The sequence below is a fragment of the Oncorhynchus nerka genome, linkage group LG11, assembly GCF_034236695.1.
Source record: "Oncorhynchus nerka isolate Pitt River linkage group LG11, Oner_Uvic_2.0, whole genome shotgun sequence".
Lineage (NCBI taxonomy): Eukaryota > Metazoa > Chordata > Actinopteri > Salmoniformes > Salmonidae > Oncorhynchus > Oncorhynchus nerka.
Genome location: NC_088406.1, coordinates 32,414,918 through 32,434,349, shown reverse-complemented (window position 1 = coordinate 32,434,349; position 19,432 = coordinate 32,414,918). Strand labels below are relative to the sequence as shown.

Here is a 19,432-nt window from a genome sequence, read left to right as displayed (position 1 = left end):
TTGAACAATACAGAAGAGATCCTCACAATATTTGTTTTCTGCATGTTAAGACCAGTATGTAGGGGATCTAGTTTCAGGCGTTAGGTTAATGAGTTTAAGTAAGTGATGGGTTCAGTGCCAGGGTCTAGAGTTGTTTGAGTTGTACATTTCATGTCGGAATATACAGTTTGTTTAAAAGGGAAAATGTAGTTGTCTGTAGTCTAGTCTCTGGATTGGGTCTCCAGGTTATGGTATGGAGCCATACGGTGATCTGAGAGACATGAGATCAAGACTTGGGCAGAGGTTGGACAACTGAACCTCACATTCTTTACCGGAGTCACACTGACTAGCCTGTCCCATCATCTGTACCCTGGCACACTTTCCCCACCATCCACATACTCTACCCCATGCTGCGGGACTCTTGGTTATTACAATTAACAACATGTATTATTTTATAGTTAAATCAAAATATATAAAAATGGCATCTACCAAAATGCACGTTTCTGAATCTTAAGTAAACAACCATAACAGCTCTCAAGTAATGTTGAGGAAAGGGAGATTTAAAAATAAATCATGCATGAGCAAAAATAAGCTTTTTCCAATCAGAATACATTTCCCTCAAAGGCACAAAAGGTCATGTATTTATTTTGAGTGCATCGTGTATGAAATCCATAAGAATTAGGCATGAATGCATTGATAACATTGGGCTCCCGAGTGGCGCAGCTGTTTAAGGCACTGCAGTCCCTGGTTCAAATCCAGGCTGCATTACATCTGGCTGTGATTGGGAGTACCATAGGGCAGTGCACAATTGGGGTAGGCTGTCATTGTAAATAAGAATTTTGTTCTTAACTGATATGCCTGGTTAAATTAGAAAAAGAACCTCCACCACCTGAAGACAGTGTCCACTGGCGGAAGTTGTTGTTTAAATCTAGACTGACACCCAATGACGCCACTAGGACTCGTAATGAGATGTTTCCATTTGCTCTGTTTAGCTTTTGTAGACTTTGATAAGGTCCATGCTTCCATTGGAGCTGGGGGTTAATGCCGTTGTGGCCTCTCTTTGTGTCGTTTGCCGGGACAGGAGTCTGAACTTCTCATCTGTAGCCCAATTTCCAGCCCCATTCAGGGGGACAAAGGGAGAGCAGGCGCCTGGTTGTCCATGAGCACTCTCCATCATGTTGGGCTCTCCGTAAGAGACATATAGACAATGCATTGAGAAGGCATGGGCCAGGGGCACACAGAGGCTGGGGTGGAGTAGGGTGGGGGCAGAGAGATGGAGCCTGCCCTGGGGAGCAGTGTGTCCTCCCCAGAGAGTATAGGCATCAGAGGCTCTGCAAGAGGCAGATTGCAGATCAATGAGAGGAAGGAGTGGGTGTGAACCAGCACCTGTTTAATAAATCACTATGGAATCTGGGGCCTGTGGAAGCTCTGTGGCAGGCAGTGTTAAAGGGCTGAGTTGTTCTGGACTGTTTATCACAGTGGAAGGCTATCTTCATCATCATCAGAGGTACATGTACTGTAGCAGGAGCAGAATATAATTCTCCTTTATCATCATCATTATGATTAGAATTCTCTTCCAACAGGAGGAGAAGCAACAATAACTTAGTGATCATCAATAAATGATTGAAGTCACCACCATAACAATCCTCATAATTATCCCCTTGATTACAGTTCTGTTGGTCAATAACAACATGTGCCCTCTGCGATGTAGTTTTCATCCATTTGTGTTAGCCTACTTAAAGGCAACACATTACATTAATCATTTCAGCCAATTGACAGGCTATGATTATGTTTATTGAATGACCTATAATTGCTTTGCCATACAATGTTAGGACCATATGAGTTGGGGTCTAAGGAAACTGACACCTGCAATTACTGTAAAGATTGACATGGCTGAAACGCAGACCTTTAGGTTGTGAATCATCTCACTGTCATCTAGCCATGCGTAGCGCAGAAGGGGGATCAGAGCCTGCACAGATGTTGCTCCTGTCTCTTTAAGAATACCTCCTTATATTGGCGAAGGTTTCGGAGCGGAGATATGTTTACTCATTTCAGCATGTGCGTCAATTGACATTCGTAAACTGGTCATCTCTTATTCCAGGAACAGGGCACACATACAGAGATTCGAGCGGGAGCGCAATTTCTCAGACGAAGCTGTCTTGTTTGTATTTTATAGAAGATGAATATATTTACGTATCGATTTCTTGTTTTATGGTAGAACGACTTGTTGAGGACATTTCGCTACAAGATGATTTCATTATGATTTTGTGTGCATGTGTTGGGGCGAAGTGATGTTACAATGCATTTCTACAGGCGAAATTGGCATGGGGTCCGGAGAGCTGTTGTCAAAGTACGGCGGGGCGATTTTAACCGCTTGAAAAAATCCAACTGAGCTCGTAGTAAGCACTAATTGTTTACCTCTTTGATACATTTGGATACTGAATGTGACAGAGGGTTGAAAATCAGTTTGGACATAGACCAACCTGTCACCACGCAAAATTGACAAACTACAAGAATATGGAGACACATAGCACCCATGTCCTGCTATTGACGGTATCAATCATCTGTACCGCATCAGGTAAGTGAGAAACCACAATATGAACTTTTCATCTTCTCAACTTGTATACGTAGCCGATGCATCAAGTACAGGTAACTGCCAAAATAAAATAAACACTGAGTAAATTAGAGATACAAGGTGTGCTTCCACACAGGTGTGGTTCCTGAGTTAATTAAGCAACTAACATCCCAACATGTTTAGGGTTATGTTAAAAAAAAAACAGTTGCCCGTTATTTTGGCTACCATGGCTAGAACAAGAGATCTGTGACTTTGGTCCTCAAAGGAGCATAGGGGGGTTTAAAGTGTGTGTGTCACCAGATCAACCCAATCGAACACTTATGGAAGATTCTGGAGCGGTGCATGAAACAGCGTTTTCTAACACCAAATTATGGAATGTATTGTCTTTGCTGTTGACCCGGATCACTGGTTGCTGCGGAAAATGAGGTCAAAGGGGGGTGAGTGTAACCGATTTGAAATGGCCAGCTAGTTAGATGGTTGCGCGAGGGTGGCTGTTGTCGATGTGTGCAGAGGGTCCCTGGTTCGAGCCCAGGTAGGGGCGAGGAGAGGGACAACAGCTCTGCTCCACAAAACGCAATAAGTGTGAATGCTTTGACTTCTGTGAAGGCTTTATCACAGTAAATGCTATACGGTGACTGCAGATTTCGGATTGACCAGGCAGAACCTTTTAGCCAACTGCACTGTATGTCCTACATGATTCGGTTTTTTGTGTGTCAAGCATCGATTATGTCAATATAAGACCCTCGATATTTATTGGAAAGGAGCATCAAGCTCATAATTTACACCACCCTGTGAAGTTCATCATAACTTTATTTAATCTGTAGTTTAATAAACTGCATGCTTTCCCGACAAGCTGTAGTGGGAGTACCACACATGTCATAGCGTGACTTCACTTCGATGCGATGGTTATTATATCGATATTTGCGCATAAAAGCGTTTCCACTGACATTTCTCCCATTATTAATTTGACCGATTCAAAGAGCTCACCTTCGCTGGAAAATTTGCATTAGGCCTGTCATAATTTTTTATCCGATATGTACTTTACTCACATAAAAAGATTGCAGGTTTCCATCCAATCTGCTCCGCTTTTGTTAAACTTTCCTCACCCATGCTTATATTTCGCAAGTCTACTCTTCGACTCACATTTCCACGGTCACAATATTTTGTCCCCTACGCTTTTATTTTTGAACCAATGTTTACGTCTGGTGGGGTTTAGGAGAACTAAATTGGTTACTATTTGTCAATTCATTTAGAATGAGTTCAACGACCACACCCACAGAACGCATCAATGCTTTCCACCCTCTACATCACTTGCCGTACTGCGGGACAGTAGTGCTCCGTAAGCGAATTGCATTATGCCACAGTGCAAAACTGCCGGCTTGCAGTGCATATGTCGCACTCGAAATACCTGGGAACTCAGAAGGAGAAAAAAAACGAGCTCTGTCTGGGAAAAATATTTTTGAACAGTAATCCAAATCGGAAACTCTGGCAACTTTCTAGACCCCCGACCTGAAGATCACTGGCGTCAATATTTGTCCTCGTTTTTTGTTGCTGTTCCAGTTGCACCAATACTCTCCCCATTGAACAGTATACTGTATCCTCGATCGTCACTACCGATGTTACAATTTATTTATCATGTAGGCTGCCAACCTAATCAAATTGGTCATAGTTACTGCCGGCGACATGTGACCATACTGCTGCCCAGTGGGAAGCAACAACCATCGGGAAGCACCTCTACAAAACCGGTGCACTGGTCATTCACACTGGCTTGTCGTGCTTCCCTTGAGCAGTAACGTTAGCTAATAATTGGTATGTCACGGTGAAATACACGGTGACCAATATTACACGTTAATTATCCCTTTCTTTTACAAGTTTTAGCCACAGATGAAAGGGGAACTAGCGCCGGGCTGTAGCTGCCAGCATGGGTGGGTACTAGCTGACAAGGTAAAAAATCTGTCGTTCTGCCCCTGAACTGTTCCCGGGTACGCTGTCATTGTAGATACGAATTTGTTCTTAACCTTTATTTAACTAGGCAAGTCCGTTAATTCGAACAAACCTACAGTTGTTATTTTGAGTTCACGGACTGTGGATGTGGTTTTTGAACTGTCACTCCAAATGTATTGACCAACAGTAACCAATTTAGTTCGTGCTTCTTCAAAATCCCACCCACACATGAACAGGGTTTAAAAATAAAAGCATAGGGAAAAAAAGATTGTAACCATAGAAATGTGATTCAAACCTAAGAAATGCATTTAAAAATCATTTATATCGTTTGTTTTGGCTTGCAATACAAGTATTCACGATTTTGCTTAAAATATGTTTCCACTTTTTTGCTTTACGCTATATACATTTTTTCGTTTAAAAATCCAGAAGTTTTACGACCCATGAAAAATAATTCGATTATTTAAAAAAATATATTTTAAAAATGTGATGTCATAGTCGTGCGTTTGTGGGTGCCTGTGTAATTTACATTTTATCCATTTACATTACATTTACATTTAAGTCATTTAGCAGACGCTCTTATCCAGAGCGACTTACAAATTGGTGCGTTCACCTTAAGACATCCAGTGGAACAGCCACTTTACAATAGTGCATCTAAATCTTTTAAGGGGGGTGAGAAGGATTACTTTATCCTATCCTAGGTATTCCTGAAAGAGGTGGGGTTTCAGGTGTCTCCGGAAGGTGGTGATTGACTCCGCTGTCCTGGCATCGTGAGGGAGTTTGTTCCACCATTGGGGGGCCAGAGCAGCGAACAGTTTTGACTGGGCTGCGCGGGAACTGTACTTCCTCAGTGGTAGGGAGGCGAGCAGGCCAGAGGTGGATGAACGCAGTGCCCTTGTTTGGGTGTAGGGCCTGATCAGAGCCTGGAGGTACTGAGGTGCCGTTCCCCTCACAGCTCCGTAGGCAAGCACCATGGTCTTGTAGCGGATGCGAGCTTCAACTGGAAGCCAGTGGAGAGAGCGGAGGAGCGGGGTGACGTGAGAGAACTTGGGAAGGTTGAACACCAGACGGGCTGCGGCGTTCTGGATGAGTTGTAGGGGTTTAATGGCACAGGCAGGGAGCCCAGCCAACAGCGAGTTGCCTGGATTAGGACCTGCGCTGCTTCCTGTGTGAGGCAGGGTCGTACTCTGCGGATGTTGTAGAGCATGAACCTACAAGAACGGGCCACCGCCTTGATGTTAGTTGAGAACGACAGGGTGTTGTCCAGGATCACGCCAAGGTTCTTAGCGCTCTGGGAGGAGGACACAATGGAGTTGTCAACCGTGATGGCGAGATCATGGAATGGGCAGTCCTTCCCCGGGAGGAAGAGCAGCTCCGTCTTGCCTAGGTTCAGCTTGAGGTGGTGATCCGTCATCCACACTGATATGTCTGCCAGACATGCAGAGATGCGTTTCGCCACCTGGTCATCAGAAGGGGGAAAGGAGAAGATTAATTGTGTGTCGTCTGCATAGCAATGATAGGAGAGACCATGTGAGGTTATGACAGAGCCAAGTGACTTGGTGTATAGCGAGAATAGGAGAGGGCCTAGAACAGAGCCCTGGGGACGCCAGTGGTGAGAGCGCGTGGTGAGGAGACAGATTCTCGCCACGCCACCTGGTAGGAGCGACCTGTCAGGTAGGACGCAATCCAAGCGTGGGCCGCGCCGGAGATGCCCAACTCGGAGAGGGTGGAGAGGAGGATCTGATGGTTCACAGTATCGAAGGCAGCCGATAGGTCTAGAAGGATGAGAGCAGAGGAGAGAGAGTTAGCTTTAGCAGTGCGGAGGGCCTCCGTGATACAGAGAAGAGCAGTCTCAGTTGAATGACTAGTCTTGAAACCTGACTGATTTGGATCAAGAAGGTCATTCTGAGAGAGATAGCGGGAGAGCTGGCCAAGGACGGCACGTTCAAGAATTTTGGAGAGAAAAGAAAGAAGGGATACTGGTCTGTAGTTGTTGACATCGGAGGGATCGAGTGTAGGTTTTTTCAGAAGGGTGCAACTCTCGCTCTCTTGAAGACAGAAGGGACGTAGCCAGCGGTCAGGGATGAGTTGATGAGCGAGGTGAGGTAAGGGAGAAGGTCTCCGGAAATGGTCTGGAGAAGAGAGGAGGGAATAGGGTCAAGCGGGCAGGTTGTTGGGCGGCCGGCCGTCACAAGACGCGAGATTTCATCTGGAGAGAGAGGGGAGAAAGAGGTCAGAGCACAGGGTAGGGCAGTGTGAGCAGAACCAGCGGTGTCGTTTGACTTAGCAAACGAGGATCGGATGTCGTCGACCTTCTTTTCAAAATGGTTGACGAAGTCATCTGCAGAGAGGGAGGAGGGGGTTTATTATCCCCCAGACACCCCTCCCATCAAACTCTTTTTGAGTCTCTGTCAGAGCACACTGGTGCCATATGGTGTGACGTGTATTGAGTGATATGCTTCACATATCCTGAGGTTTCTTTATTATGCATGTTTCCACCAGATGTCTTAAGTGTTCTGTTGACAGGGACAACAGACTCATGGAACATCAATGCAGCTGCCTCAGTCACTGTGAGGATCCATGTCATAGGCTACTTCAGGACCTCAAGATTTCTTACGATCCTTTGAGAGACTGGCAATCTTATGATGAAATGATTACAGAGGATACGTACTACAATATTTGAAATTAAAGTCCATGACACAGGGTGATTGATTTCAAAAACATGAACTACTCTGGTACAATTGAGACCACAGTCATGTTAAACAAAAATGATTTTAAAAAACAACAACTTTACATACACATGATAGATAGACGCTGGTGTATTACATGGGTGCATTGAGGACAGTGTTGCATCATCATTTTAGCAGCAGGGGTCTTAGTTGGTCTCCACTTTCAGTCAGGCTGTTAATGCATGGTCTCCAATCTCTCTTTGGAGTCTATCAATGCCAATACTTTCCCAAGTTGTTTTTGAACTTGACAGTGTGTTGAATGTGTCCTCCTAGGCCTCTGAGTCTGTAAAAAAAAAATAGGGATCCTCCACAAATTGCATTTCATCGAAGGCAGAAAGAGGGTGTGTGCCTCAGGGGTTGAGCGAGACAGTTGCCAGAGCTAGCTGCCTCTGCTTAACATATTGGTTGCAGTCTCGGCACTTAACTTGCCTCACCAGAGTGTTTCACACTGACTGATCAATCTGATACAGGTTGGAATTAAACCTCTTACTCTCTGTAATGACAAATCACTGCTATTTCAATTAATTTAAGTTGAATTAATTCAGAGCACTTGGTGTGCTTGGTGTTTTACTAATCCAATGCTAAACACCCCTCTAAAGGCAACAGTTAATGAAATAGCTTACAGTGATATTTGTCCAGTTCCTCCTTCCCCTGGTTACTTAGCTAGTGGAACATCATAGCTGCAGGTTCGCCCAAACCCTCTCAGAGCTGCACTTAATGAAAATGTTCTATGGTCTGGATGATAAAACCACAACAGTGTCTGCCCACAGCCTACTACTGTACAGTACACAGCCTGACTTGAGTCATATCACTGAATAATGTCCTGCTTCTGGGACATGTGGATGACATCACTGAGATGAGACATGGGCTGTAAGGGCAGCTGCCAGGCAAAGGCGCTGTCTCAGATATATATTAGATGAGACGGTAGCACACATAACATGCACACAAAGAGTCAATGGAAGACTACAGGTTTAGGACTGAGAGCATTATTATGAGTCCGCCATCCAAAGACCATTTGACAGCATGCCAAGAGTAGCCAAACTATTCTCCTTATGACTCTCAAATTCTTCTCAAGGGCTTTTGGATCCACTCCATTATGTAAATGGTATAAGAAGTGAAAGCTTCATGAATAAATCTCAGTGCATAGCAACCAGCCTCCAAGGTAAGCAGCCCCTACAAATTTGTGTGACGGTGTCTCAATGTATCCTTGTGTGCCAGGTATAGTAGTTCCTTAGTGCTACTACCCATACCCAACAGGACACTATGTCTCCCCTGATGTTTGTATACTGTGAAAAAGATGGGGAACAGGATTGGGGGTGCAGCATCTCTGTTTTAAGAGTTGTGTTCCCAGTGCAGACCTAAAGGGTTACTCTTACCCTGAACAACAACAGGATTTGAAGTGAAACAGGACCTAGTTCTCCCTCTGGTTTTGTTGTTTTCACACCATATTAGCATGATGGGGGTACACTTATGCCCTTGGGGAAGAAAGAGACTGACGCGTGCTTAATATTTGTAAATATTAATTAATGAAAGAAACCCAATTACGTAATGTCATAACTAGCAGCCATAGGCCAAATATAGCCTGGATTAACAGGGCTGTAAAGATGGGTCTTGATCTTTCCCTAAGCTCTCCTCCTGCTAACTCTGCTGTCTTAATAAGGCAGACATGTTTGAGAAGCCATGAACCAACATGTGGGTGGGTGTCTGAAGTTGCAATTAGAGCCACTTCAATAGACAAGCTATCAGTGCTTGGCTACTTTTGCAGTCACTCCGACAGGGCTATGTTGCTTGCTCTCCTGTGGATGTTTCATGTTCTCCATGAATAGCTTTTAATATCTTAGTAAATCTACAGTGTATGACTATGGATGTTATTTAGACAGTGGCGAATGTTTTGGTTGCATGTTATTTTGGTATTAATTCGTGTCACATATCAGTTTGCAAAAAATCTTTGAGTTAATAAAGCCCCATATAAACATGGTCTCCTTTTTTTGTGTGTTTTGCTTTGTTGAGTAAGGCAGCTCCAAAATGCAGATTTTCAGCCTAGCTCAGTGCTTTCTGCCATATCTAAGGGTAGAGCTCAACAATTTAAACCCCTTGTGTGCTGCCATAGTTACATTAGAAGTGTCCATCCAAGAAGGCTCAAGGTCATTGGCCACCGATAAAATGACATCAAATCACATTATAGCTACAGTAGCTTTGATTGGACTGATCATGTCAACATACTTTCAAAATCTTAGCTAGCAAGTCGACAATCTACTGGCAAATCCTTTTTAATCCTTGTCATATGAAGAGAAATTATAGATGACATCGGTGCTCATCGGCCATTGGACATAAACATTACACAACAAGCTGGAAATCACTAATTCAACAATGAGTGGTTTGGAAGGAATCAGTGGCTAACTGCAAGCATTGCAAAGCAATCACTAGCTTGCTATTCAGTGGAGTAGGTGTGTGTGGTCCCAATTCTGGGTTTAAGGGTCTCTTTTCCAAGCTCATCCAACTCGGAATTCTAAATCTGGAACTCTGGCCTCTTTTCTAGAACTATGACCTGAAGATCACTGATGTCATAATTCAACCTTTTTATGAGTTCCCAGTTGTCTTGAAAGCCCCATAAATCCAGAGAATTCCAGACTGATGACAAAGTCCAAAAATGTCTTATATGCTGCTGCATAAATTATGTAATATGCCAGGGAGATATGCATACTGTAGCTAAGAAAGTAATACTAAGTGTATGTTGTGTAGTAAGCTGTTAGTAGCCCATGTGCCTCACCCTAATAATTTGGTTTATTTTTCCCCTCATAATTTCGCCTACTGTTCTGACTTTGGTGCACATGTAGCCTATAACATGTTTTTAGAGAAATGTAATGATTGAATATTGTAAGAGTTTTCATTTTCTGCTCATGCCCCCTTTATTTATCCTACGGTTCTGGCTTGGTGTACAGGGAGAACACTGTAAGAACGGCCCATGATCTGAATTCTGTCGCTATACTTAAAAAAATGCTGAACAAAATTGTTATATTGACTACATCTGTCCAAGCTCGCTCATTAATGTCTTAATCAAAATTACGGATTGCCTCTTATATGCTTGTTGTCCTCTTATGCCATAGTTTGTACATCTAAACTGTCAGTAAAAAAACACATTTGTTTAAGCAAGTCAGCTATGTTTTGTTTTAAAGGCAGTAAATGAGGCTGAATGAACTTTCGGTGCCGAACAAGGCTCCGCTGATAGCCAGGTGAAGCTGTGGTAAGATGCTGCGACTCTGCTGTTTTATGTAGGCCCTAACAGTTTGTGGGCACTGTTTGTCACAGTTTTATAGTGCAATTAATATTATTTAGTGTAGTGGCTGGCATGCCCCCCCCCCAAATTCGTTTTTTTATATATATTTTTTCCCACACCAAGATTTACATTCTTCAATCGCCACTGGCCATGAGCATTAGCTGATTATTTGTACCGCTTTATAGAACCCTCCGACATGGCCAATTACAGGGTTTTCTCTTTGTCACAAACATGATTGGTTGCTAGTGTTTTTGTCTGAAAGGTGCATTCAACTGCCACCCACAATGTTCTTGCCACAAATCAAAAATAGCCTGGTTTTGTACATCAAAGCAGCCTTACAATGTGACCCAGATGAACTACCATCTAGTGCATGCATTATAACATTGGCTGAAATAGTACTCACAACTTATGTTTCAAAATGATTTCTTTATCCAGATGAAGGGTACTGCTATGGGATCCCCTATGGCTCCTAACTATGCTCATTTGTATGTGGGTTACATGAAGTCAATCCTCTTTGTTTTATGTTTTTGTTTGCCCAACATTATTATTCGGAAACAGTACATTGATATTTTTGTTCTATGGAGGGGCATGCAGAACAGCTCTAGGCGTTCCATACTTTTCTTAACTCTTGTTATGAGCACCTGAGATTCACTATGTAATCTGACACGTCAAATCAGTTACCTTGATCTTTTGATTATTTGTGAGGATAATGTTCTATACACCGATCTTTACAAGAAACCCACTGATCGTAACAGTTTGTTGAGGGCTGATAGCTGTCACCCTCTTCCCTTGAAAAACGGTTTGCCCTACAGCCAATTCTGTCAAATGAAAAGAATCACAAAGCTGCAGAAACATGGCTGAGATGCAAAGAAAATTCTATGAAAGGGGGTACAACAATTGTCAGATCAATACTGCCATTGAGAAAATCCCAAACAAATCGAGACATTGAAAGAGATCAAAGACAGTTTTGAAAAAAATAACCATCTTTGCTTTCTCACTACGCACTATTCAAAGTGCTCTGAACAAATATAGGGAATCTTTCAAATGTGTTCAATGCAATGGCACTTACAAATGTAGATTCTTCAAACACCCCCAAACAGGGGAAACAGATCCCATTCAAAGGTGTTATCACACCCTCCACTAAAGGCAGTTATTTATCTTATAACTTGTCCTTGGTAAAAATGTGGTCTTATCTGTTTTGTCCCTTTGCTATATTGGCATCAAACACGTCAACCAACCTAGGAGAGGTGAAGCCGCCTGGATCTTTTAATTTAAAGACCCTCGCACCCTTCAGTCAGAACTTTGATGTGAAATAATTCCTGGGGTTATTGTGTTTTTGCTATCAATTATAAATAATATTGTGTTTGTAGCCTAATTGTATCCATGATCGTATGTTATCCATTCATGCTTTTTATATGTACTATTGGTATTTGGTCCATTTACAATGAAATCATTCCACAGCCGGCCATGATAACAGAAACCTGTGTGTCCTTTGAAACCCTATATAAAGTGGTGACCTGCAGTTTTTGTCATTATACCCTGATGAAGACAACTTGGTCTAAACAACATTGGAAAACATTTATTGCATCTGAGCTCTGTGTGTGTGCAGCTTTCCCTTTCTTCATAATTCAAACATCCTGATTATACACTGAATATATATATATATATAACAATTCCTAATATTTTACTGAGTTAGTTCATCAGTCAATTGAAATCTATTCATTAGGCCCTAATTTTTGGATTTTGCATGAATGGGAATGCAGATATGCATCTGTTTGTCAGATGCCTCTTTAATTAAAAGTAGGGGCGTTGTTTCTGAAAGTAAGTCAGTATCTAGTGTGACCACCATATGCAGGGTGACACATCTTCTTGGTATAGAGTTGATCGGGCTGTTGATTTGTGTCATGTTGTCCCACTTTAATGGCTGTGCAAAGTTTCTCTATATTGGTGGGAACTGGAACACAGTCGTGGCCAAAAGTTTTGAGAATGACACAAATATTAATTTCCACAAAGTTTACTGCGTCAGTGTCTTTAGATATTTTTGTCAGATGTTACTATGGAATACTGAAGTATAATTACAAGCATTTCATAAGCGTCAACGGCTTTTATTGACAATTACATGAAGTTGATGCAAAGAGTCAATATTTGCAGTGTTTTTCTTTTTCAAGACCTCTGCAATCTGCCCTGGCATGTGCCACATCCTGAATGATGGCAGCCCTTTCTTGCATAATCAATGCTTGGAGTTAGTCAATTTGTGGGTTTTTGTTTGTCCACCCCCCTCTTGAGGATTGACCACAAATTGACCACAAATTCTCAATGGGATTAAGGTCTGGGGAGTTTCCTGGCCATGGACCCAAAATATTGATGTTTTGTTCCCCTTCCTAGGGTAGCTTAGTGGTTAGAGCGTTGGACTAGTAACCGGAAGGTTGCAAGTTCAAACCCCCGAGCTGACAAGGTACAAATCTGTTGTTCTGCCCCTGAACAGGCAGTTAACCCACTGTTCCTAGGCCGTCATTGAAAATAAGAATTTGTTCTTAACTGACTTGCCTGGTTAAATAAAGATAAAATAAATTCCCTTATGGCTGGAAAAGGCATAGTTCGTCACCGAACGGTTCCTGGATGGTTGGGAGAAGTTGCTCTCGGAGGATGTGTTGGTACCATTCCTTATTCATGGCTGTGTTCTTTGGCAAAATTATGAGTGAGCCCACTCCCTTGGCTGAGAAGCAACCAATGAATGGTCTCAGGATGCTTTACTGTTGGCTTGACACAGGACTGCTGTTAGCACTCACCTTGTCTTCTCCGGACAAGCTTCTTTTCCGGCTGCCCCAAACAATCGGAAAGGGGATTAATCAGAGAACATGGCTTTACCCCAGTCCTCAGCAGTACAATCCCTGTACCTTTTTCAGAATATCAGTTTGACCCTGATGATTTTCCTGGAGAGAAGTGGCATTTTTGCTGCCCTTCTTGACAACAGGCCACCCTCCTAAAGTCTTCGCCTCACTGTGCATGCAGATGCACTCACACCTGCCTGCTGCCTGCTGCCATTCCTGAGCAAGCTCTGTACTGGTGGTGCCCCGATCCTGCAGCTGAATCAACTTTAGGAGATGGTCCTGGCGCTTGCTGGACTTTCTTGGGCGCCATGAAGCCTTCACAACAATTGAACTGCTCTCCTTGAAGTTCTTGATGATCTGATAAATGGTTGATTTAGGTGCAGTCTTACTGGCAGCAATATCCTTGCTTGTGAAGCCCTTTTTGTGCAAAGCAATAAATGATGACGGCACATATTTCCTTGCAGGTAACCATGGCTGATATAGGAAGAACAATGATTCCAAGCACCACCCTCCTTTTGAAGCTTCCAGTCTGTTATTCGAACTCAACCAGCATGACAGAGTGATCTCCAGCCTTGTCGTCGTCAACACTCACACCTGTGTTAACGAGAAAATCACTGACATGATGTCAGCTGGTCCTTTTGTAGTAAGGCTGAAATGCAGTGGAAATGTTTTTGGGGGATTCAGTTCATTTGCATGGCAAAGAGGGACTTTGCAATTCATCTGATCACTCTTCATAATATTCTGGAGTATATGCAAATTGCCATCATACAGAGGCAGCAGACTTTGAAAATTAATATTTGTGTCATTCTCGACTTTTGGCCACGACTGTACATGTAGAACCCGAGCATCCCAAACATGCTCAATGGGTGACATGTCTGGTGAGTATGCAGGCCATGGAAGAACTGGGACATTTTAATCTTCCAGGAATTGTGTACAGATCCTTGCAACATGGGACGGTGCATTATCATGCTGAAACATGAGGCGATGGCAGCTGATGAATGGCACTACAATGGGCCTCAGGATCTCATCACGCTATCTCTGTGCATCAACAATGCCTGGGATAAAATGCAATTGTTGTCCGTAGCTTATGCCTGCTCATACCATAACCCCACCACCATGGGGTGCTCGCTCACACGACGCCATACATGCAGTCTGCCAACTGCCAGGTACAGTTGGAACCGGGATTCATCCGTGAAGAGCACACTTCTCCAGCATGTCAGTGGCCATCGACGTTGAGCATTGAAGTCGGTTACGACGCCGAGCTCCAGTCAGTTCAAGACCCTGGTGACGACGAGCATATGTAACAGGGTTGAAATAGACTTTCTTAGTTGTATGAGTTTTGTCATAATTAAGCAGCCAGGTTGTATATAGATTTGGAGCCACCTGCTGTGTTATTATTTGTGCAACTGCATATATGTGCGCGTGATCACACAGTTTCCATCTTATGTATGTTAGGTTGAAAATTATATTGTTTTATCACTATCGATGTTGACATGTTAGCGTTGTCCTGTATTAACAATTTTATTGACATTTACAAAGTTAGCACGTTGCTGTACGCTAAAGGCTAGCTAGTGTCCGTCCTGTACTTTCCTTGCTAATGAGGTGTCACCTCGAAGTGTACATTTTATTTCATGACACTTGGATTTCATGAGCCATATGCAGTTGCTCTGAAGATTACATTTTGTGTTGTGTTTATGTCTGCAGAATTAACTGTGAAAGAGACAGAACTGTGTCCTTTGTCGATGAGCCGTTACACTGGTATCGTGACCCGTTGGAATCTCAAGATCAGCCTGAAGCAGATCACTGGGGGAAGTGAAGATCAAGTGTGCTCTTCTGGTTTGGTTTTGGGGCCTTTGGGACTGCTGTTTTTGTACTTTCAGTGTTGAGTTTCTTTTTTTCTGTTAATCTTTTTTCAATTCTACATTTGTTTAATCTAAAGGTGGTGTCATGGCTCACATTTACAACTGATAGTGAAATAGTTGACGATGTTATATTACTATTGCAAAGGGGAGGGGTGTTTTGGTTTGGCGAGCATACAGGTAGCAATGCGATGTCCAGTGGGTTTCGTGATCAGGGAGTGGGGACATCAGTCATTAGCTGAGTGATAGGAGAGTGGGGCAAGGTCAGAGCCCAGGTTGTTCTCCTATGGGTCAGTTTTTGCGGGGAGGTTCATACACGTCCACGCCCAGTATCGATACAGATGCCATACTACACCTTACTTAAGTGTTAGTGGAATTATTAAATTCCTATATGTTTTATAGCCAAAATCAAATTCGCACTCGCTCTAGTTCATTAATGAGGTGTAAGTTCATTAATTATGCATGAAGTAGATCGAGACCAGTCTTAAAAGCCAGGTAAACCGTGTTTAATTCAAGAGAGTACTAACCAAAAATACAAAGAACCTTACATTTTAAAGAGAACATAAAATGACATCATCAGTTTCTCACACTCTCTCCGATTCCCACAATAGCACAGTGTTTTCAGGTCCGGAGATGTCTTCTACTCCCCTCATAAACCAGACATTCCAATCTGTCTAAAAGATATCTTCTCCTCCACTAATGGAACATCAAGGACCATTCTTATCTGTCAGAAAAGATACATCAGCCCTCTCCCTTAAACTCCCCGCAAGGTACAGACAATTAATTCGTTTTGCTTACATTTTCAGTAACAGCTTAACCAAGAGCCCATACATTTCATACCATAACATAATAGTATTAGAATAAATGGTTCTAATTGAAATGTATACATTATTAATCATTTCAACTATAATTTCCTCCAACAGTAAGCCAGTTAGTAGTGGAGATAGGGGACTAGCCAGATTGTTGTCAGCAGGAGCCATAGATGCGAGTGGTGAGCTCCACAGTACACCATGACGAGAAACGTCAGCAACTGATTCAGTAAGACATGACGTTCCACATGTGACCATCCACGTCAATTCCAAGAGAGAACCCAGAGTGTTCAGAGGTGACAGCTCTGACAAGTACACAGTTCAAGAGTGGGTTGATATGACAGATTATTTGAAAAGGGGAAAAAAAGGCTTGGATGTTAACCAGAACCCAGATCTAATCTATCATATCCTCCTATTTTAGTGACACGTCGTCATGTCTACCCCTTGAAGATTTCTACTCTACCAAGCCCAAACTGAGGGAGGACCCGGTAGACTACTGGATCAGGCTCAACAAAGCAGCAGATTAGCTGATGAGGGTTTACACAGACAGGGTGGGAGGATGGAAAACATAAGTCAACAAGTAGCCTGCATGTTGGTGGAACATTGCCCTGATCCTGAGCTCTCCTGCAGGTTCAACTGCAAAGCACTTGAGTGGAATTCCAGAGATGTTCAGGTGAGGATCAATGAGTACCAGAGGGAGCAGAGAGCCTTAATGAAACAAAGGGGCGTTTCACAGCTGAAGAGTCATGCCACTGCTCTGCATGAAGGTCCCAATGCTTACAACAGAGCTAATGATAAAATGTCATGCCTCACACTCCTCCTTTGCTCCTGTTCCGGCTCAATGTCATCTGTGTCACACTGTTCCAACTCAAAGTCAACAGTATCAAGTTCTGCACACTTCTGCCGTTCCTGCCCTGGTTCAACACGCACAGCAGCAGCCATATGAGAAGATTATGGGTCGTATGATGGGTATGTTAGTACTAATGCTAGAGAAAGTGCAGTGACAAAGCCGTGCTTCCCGGGAACACATCTCCCTTGCACACAACCCAAGGTCTCAACATCGTACCAGAGAACAGGCCTACAGGGTCTGTAATGATACTAGTCACTCAACAGTCTCATTGCATGGGAGAGTGTCTGTGCTTCCTCTGTTTTACTCCTGGTCATACGAGACATGCATGCCCCACGCTTTTTTAAACATGGAAATGTATGGATGCAAGATGGTTGTTCCAATCTTGGTAGTAGAAGGTCAACATGATGAAGCACATCCTCTGTGAATCAAAACAATGTGACAATTATTGGAAAGCAGTCGCGGCCCCTTGCATCACAGATGACACAGAATCAGATGACACAGAATCTGAGTTCTGTTTCTTGCCATATTATCTGGAATGTTATTAGCTGTTTCTCGCCATATTAGCTGGAATGAACCACTGGAGAGGTGACGACATCCCTGACAAGATAAGAACAGTGAGATGTAACTCAGCCATTTGCCTTGATCCTGGTCGTGAGTATCACGTAAGCCACCGAAAACCACCGTTGTCTCCTGGCAGTCTGGTGATGACAGAACCTACTACTTCTCGCTCAGCACCACAGGGGATCATGGTGTCAAGGCTTGTTACACCTCTGTGGGGAGACTGATAGGTCCCACTGAAGCTGGTCAACATGTCTGGCCGTCCTGTGTGACTGAAGCGCAATGTGAAGCTTGCAGATGTCTTTCCATGTGTAGCAAGGGAGGAAATGCAAGATGGCGAACCAGAAAGTGCAGTCCACCTGGTCAGCTGTCCTCAAGCCACGTCTGAGGCCAATGTGACGGGCCACATGAGACACACGTTCCACGGAAAAGAAACTGAGACTGCTCGAGTTGAGTGATTTGGATCTTGCTCCTGTGATGTCAGATGGCTGACCTAGTAGTGCGCTATGAAGATCTCTTTTCACGTCACCATTATGATTGTGGAGAAGCTAAAGGATTTGTTCACAGAATCCGCATGACTGATAAAACCCCGTTCCGGCTTCTGTTCTGAAGAGTGCCTCCACGTCAATACTAGAAGTTGCGCCAGGTCTTGAGCAAGAGAGGAAAAAGATCTCATCCGGAAATCGACACGTGAGTATTGTCACAACCTGGCTCTTAGATGGTGACAAAGCAAGGGAGTCCACATGTTGGCAGTTAAGGAGTAACAAAATATTTATTAAATAACTAACCAAGTATAAAACTACAAAGGAAAACTAACCTGTGAGGGGTGTAATGGAGATGTATGGATGAAGGTAAAATGTGTTGAAGGGTGCACCTAATCAAAAAGCATAATCAACCAGATCGCAAAACAAAATGGTGCTTGTGGAGAGAGGGAGAGCCAGGACTGGGCACCAGGAACTTTTATCTCCTAGTTATCCCAAATCCAGGTGCAACTTGTCACCTTAACCCAATCAGCTCCACCTGTCCCCAATCTGCAAATAAAAGCACAAACACAGAGGAGGAGGCAGGGAGAGCGAGGGGGGGGGGGGTGTAACAGTATGCATCTCCCCTGGTGCAAGTCTGGAAGAAAAATGGAGACCTTTTTGCATCTGTACAGACTTCTGCTGGTTGAACAAGAGGACCCTGAAGGAGGAACATCCTCTCCCGCACCAGGCAGACTGCTTGGCTGCGCTTGGCGGCAACACTCTATTCAGCACAATGGATTTCACCTCTGGGTTCTGTAACATGCCACTGCACGAAGATGACAGGAAGTATTCCGCCTTCACAACAGCTATGGGGCTCTTCTGAATACAACCGTCTACCTCAGAGTCTCTAACATCCCTGGAAGCTTCATGCGCATGATGACAAGTATCTTCAGAGATCAGAACTTCATGAGTTTGCTGTGTTACTTGGATGATCTGTTTGGTCTTTGGCCCAGATGAGAAGTCGGCCTTGGAACACTTAGATATGGTCTTTAGCAGGCTTCGTAGTCAACATGAAGTTGGCCCCAAAGAAGTGGTTCTTCCTCAGGAAGTCTGTCAAGTTCCTTGGTCACATAATTGATGAAAATGGTGACCCTAGTAAAGTCAACAGCATCTCTAAGATGAGCAGTGCTGATCTGATGGAGTTTGATGGTGTGACTCCTTCACAGATGGATGTGGTTCCTTGGCATGGTAAACAACTACAACCAACACTTTGCCAGGTTTCGCCGCAATAGCCAGACTTCTCTTCTCATTGTCGACTGGATCAAAGAGAACCCAAGGGTCGTCAAAGTAGAGCCCTCCTCACAGCGGCGAAAGTCAGACTGGACACCCAAACATGAGCAGGCCTTCGAAAATGTTTAAGACATCTCTAGTAAACACGGTGGTGTTGGCACACCGACTTCTCCCGTTCGTTCATGTTGTCGACAGTTGCGTCCCTGGATGGCATAGGCGCTGTCCTGTTGCAAGATGGAGAAACTTGTGCCAGACCCATTACATTTGCTA

At 43.6% G+C, this 19,432-nt stretch overlaps 1 protein-coding gene across 2 annotated transcripts in view; it reads left to right on the top strand.

The window, feature by feature from the left end:
• Nucleotides 1-2,028: 2,028 nt before the first annotated feature.
• Nucleotides 2,029-19,432, top strand: part of LOC115136709 (roundabout homolog 2-like) — a 73,935-nt gene continuing 56,531 nt past the window's right edge. For both annotated transcript variants that reach the window (XM_029672407.2, XM_029672408.2), the window contains exon 1: nt 2,029-2,557. In XM_029672407.2, the coding sequence (XP_029528267.2) occupies nt 2,497-2,557 (61 nt within the window). In that variant the 5' untranslated portion in view covers nt 2,029-2,496. The remainder of the gene's footprint in view (nt 2,558-19,432) is intronic.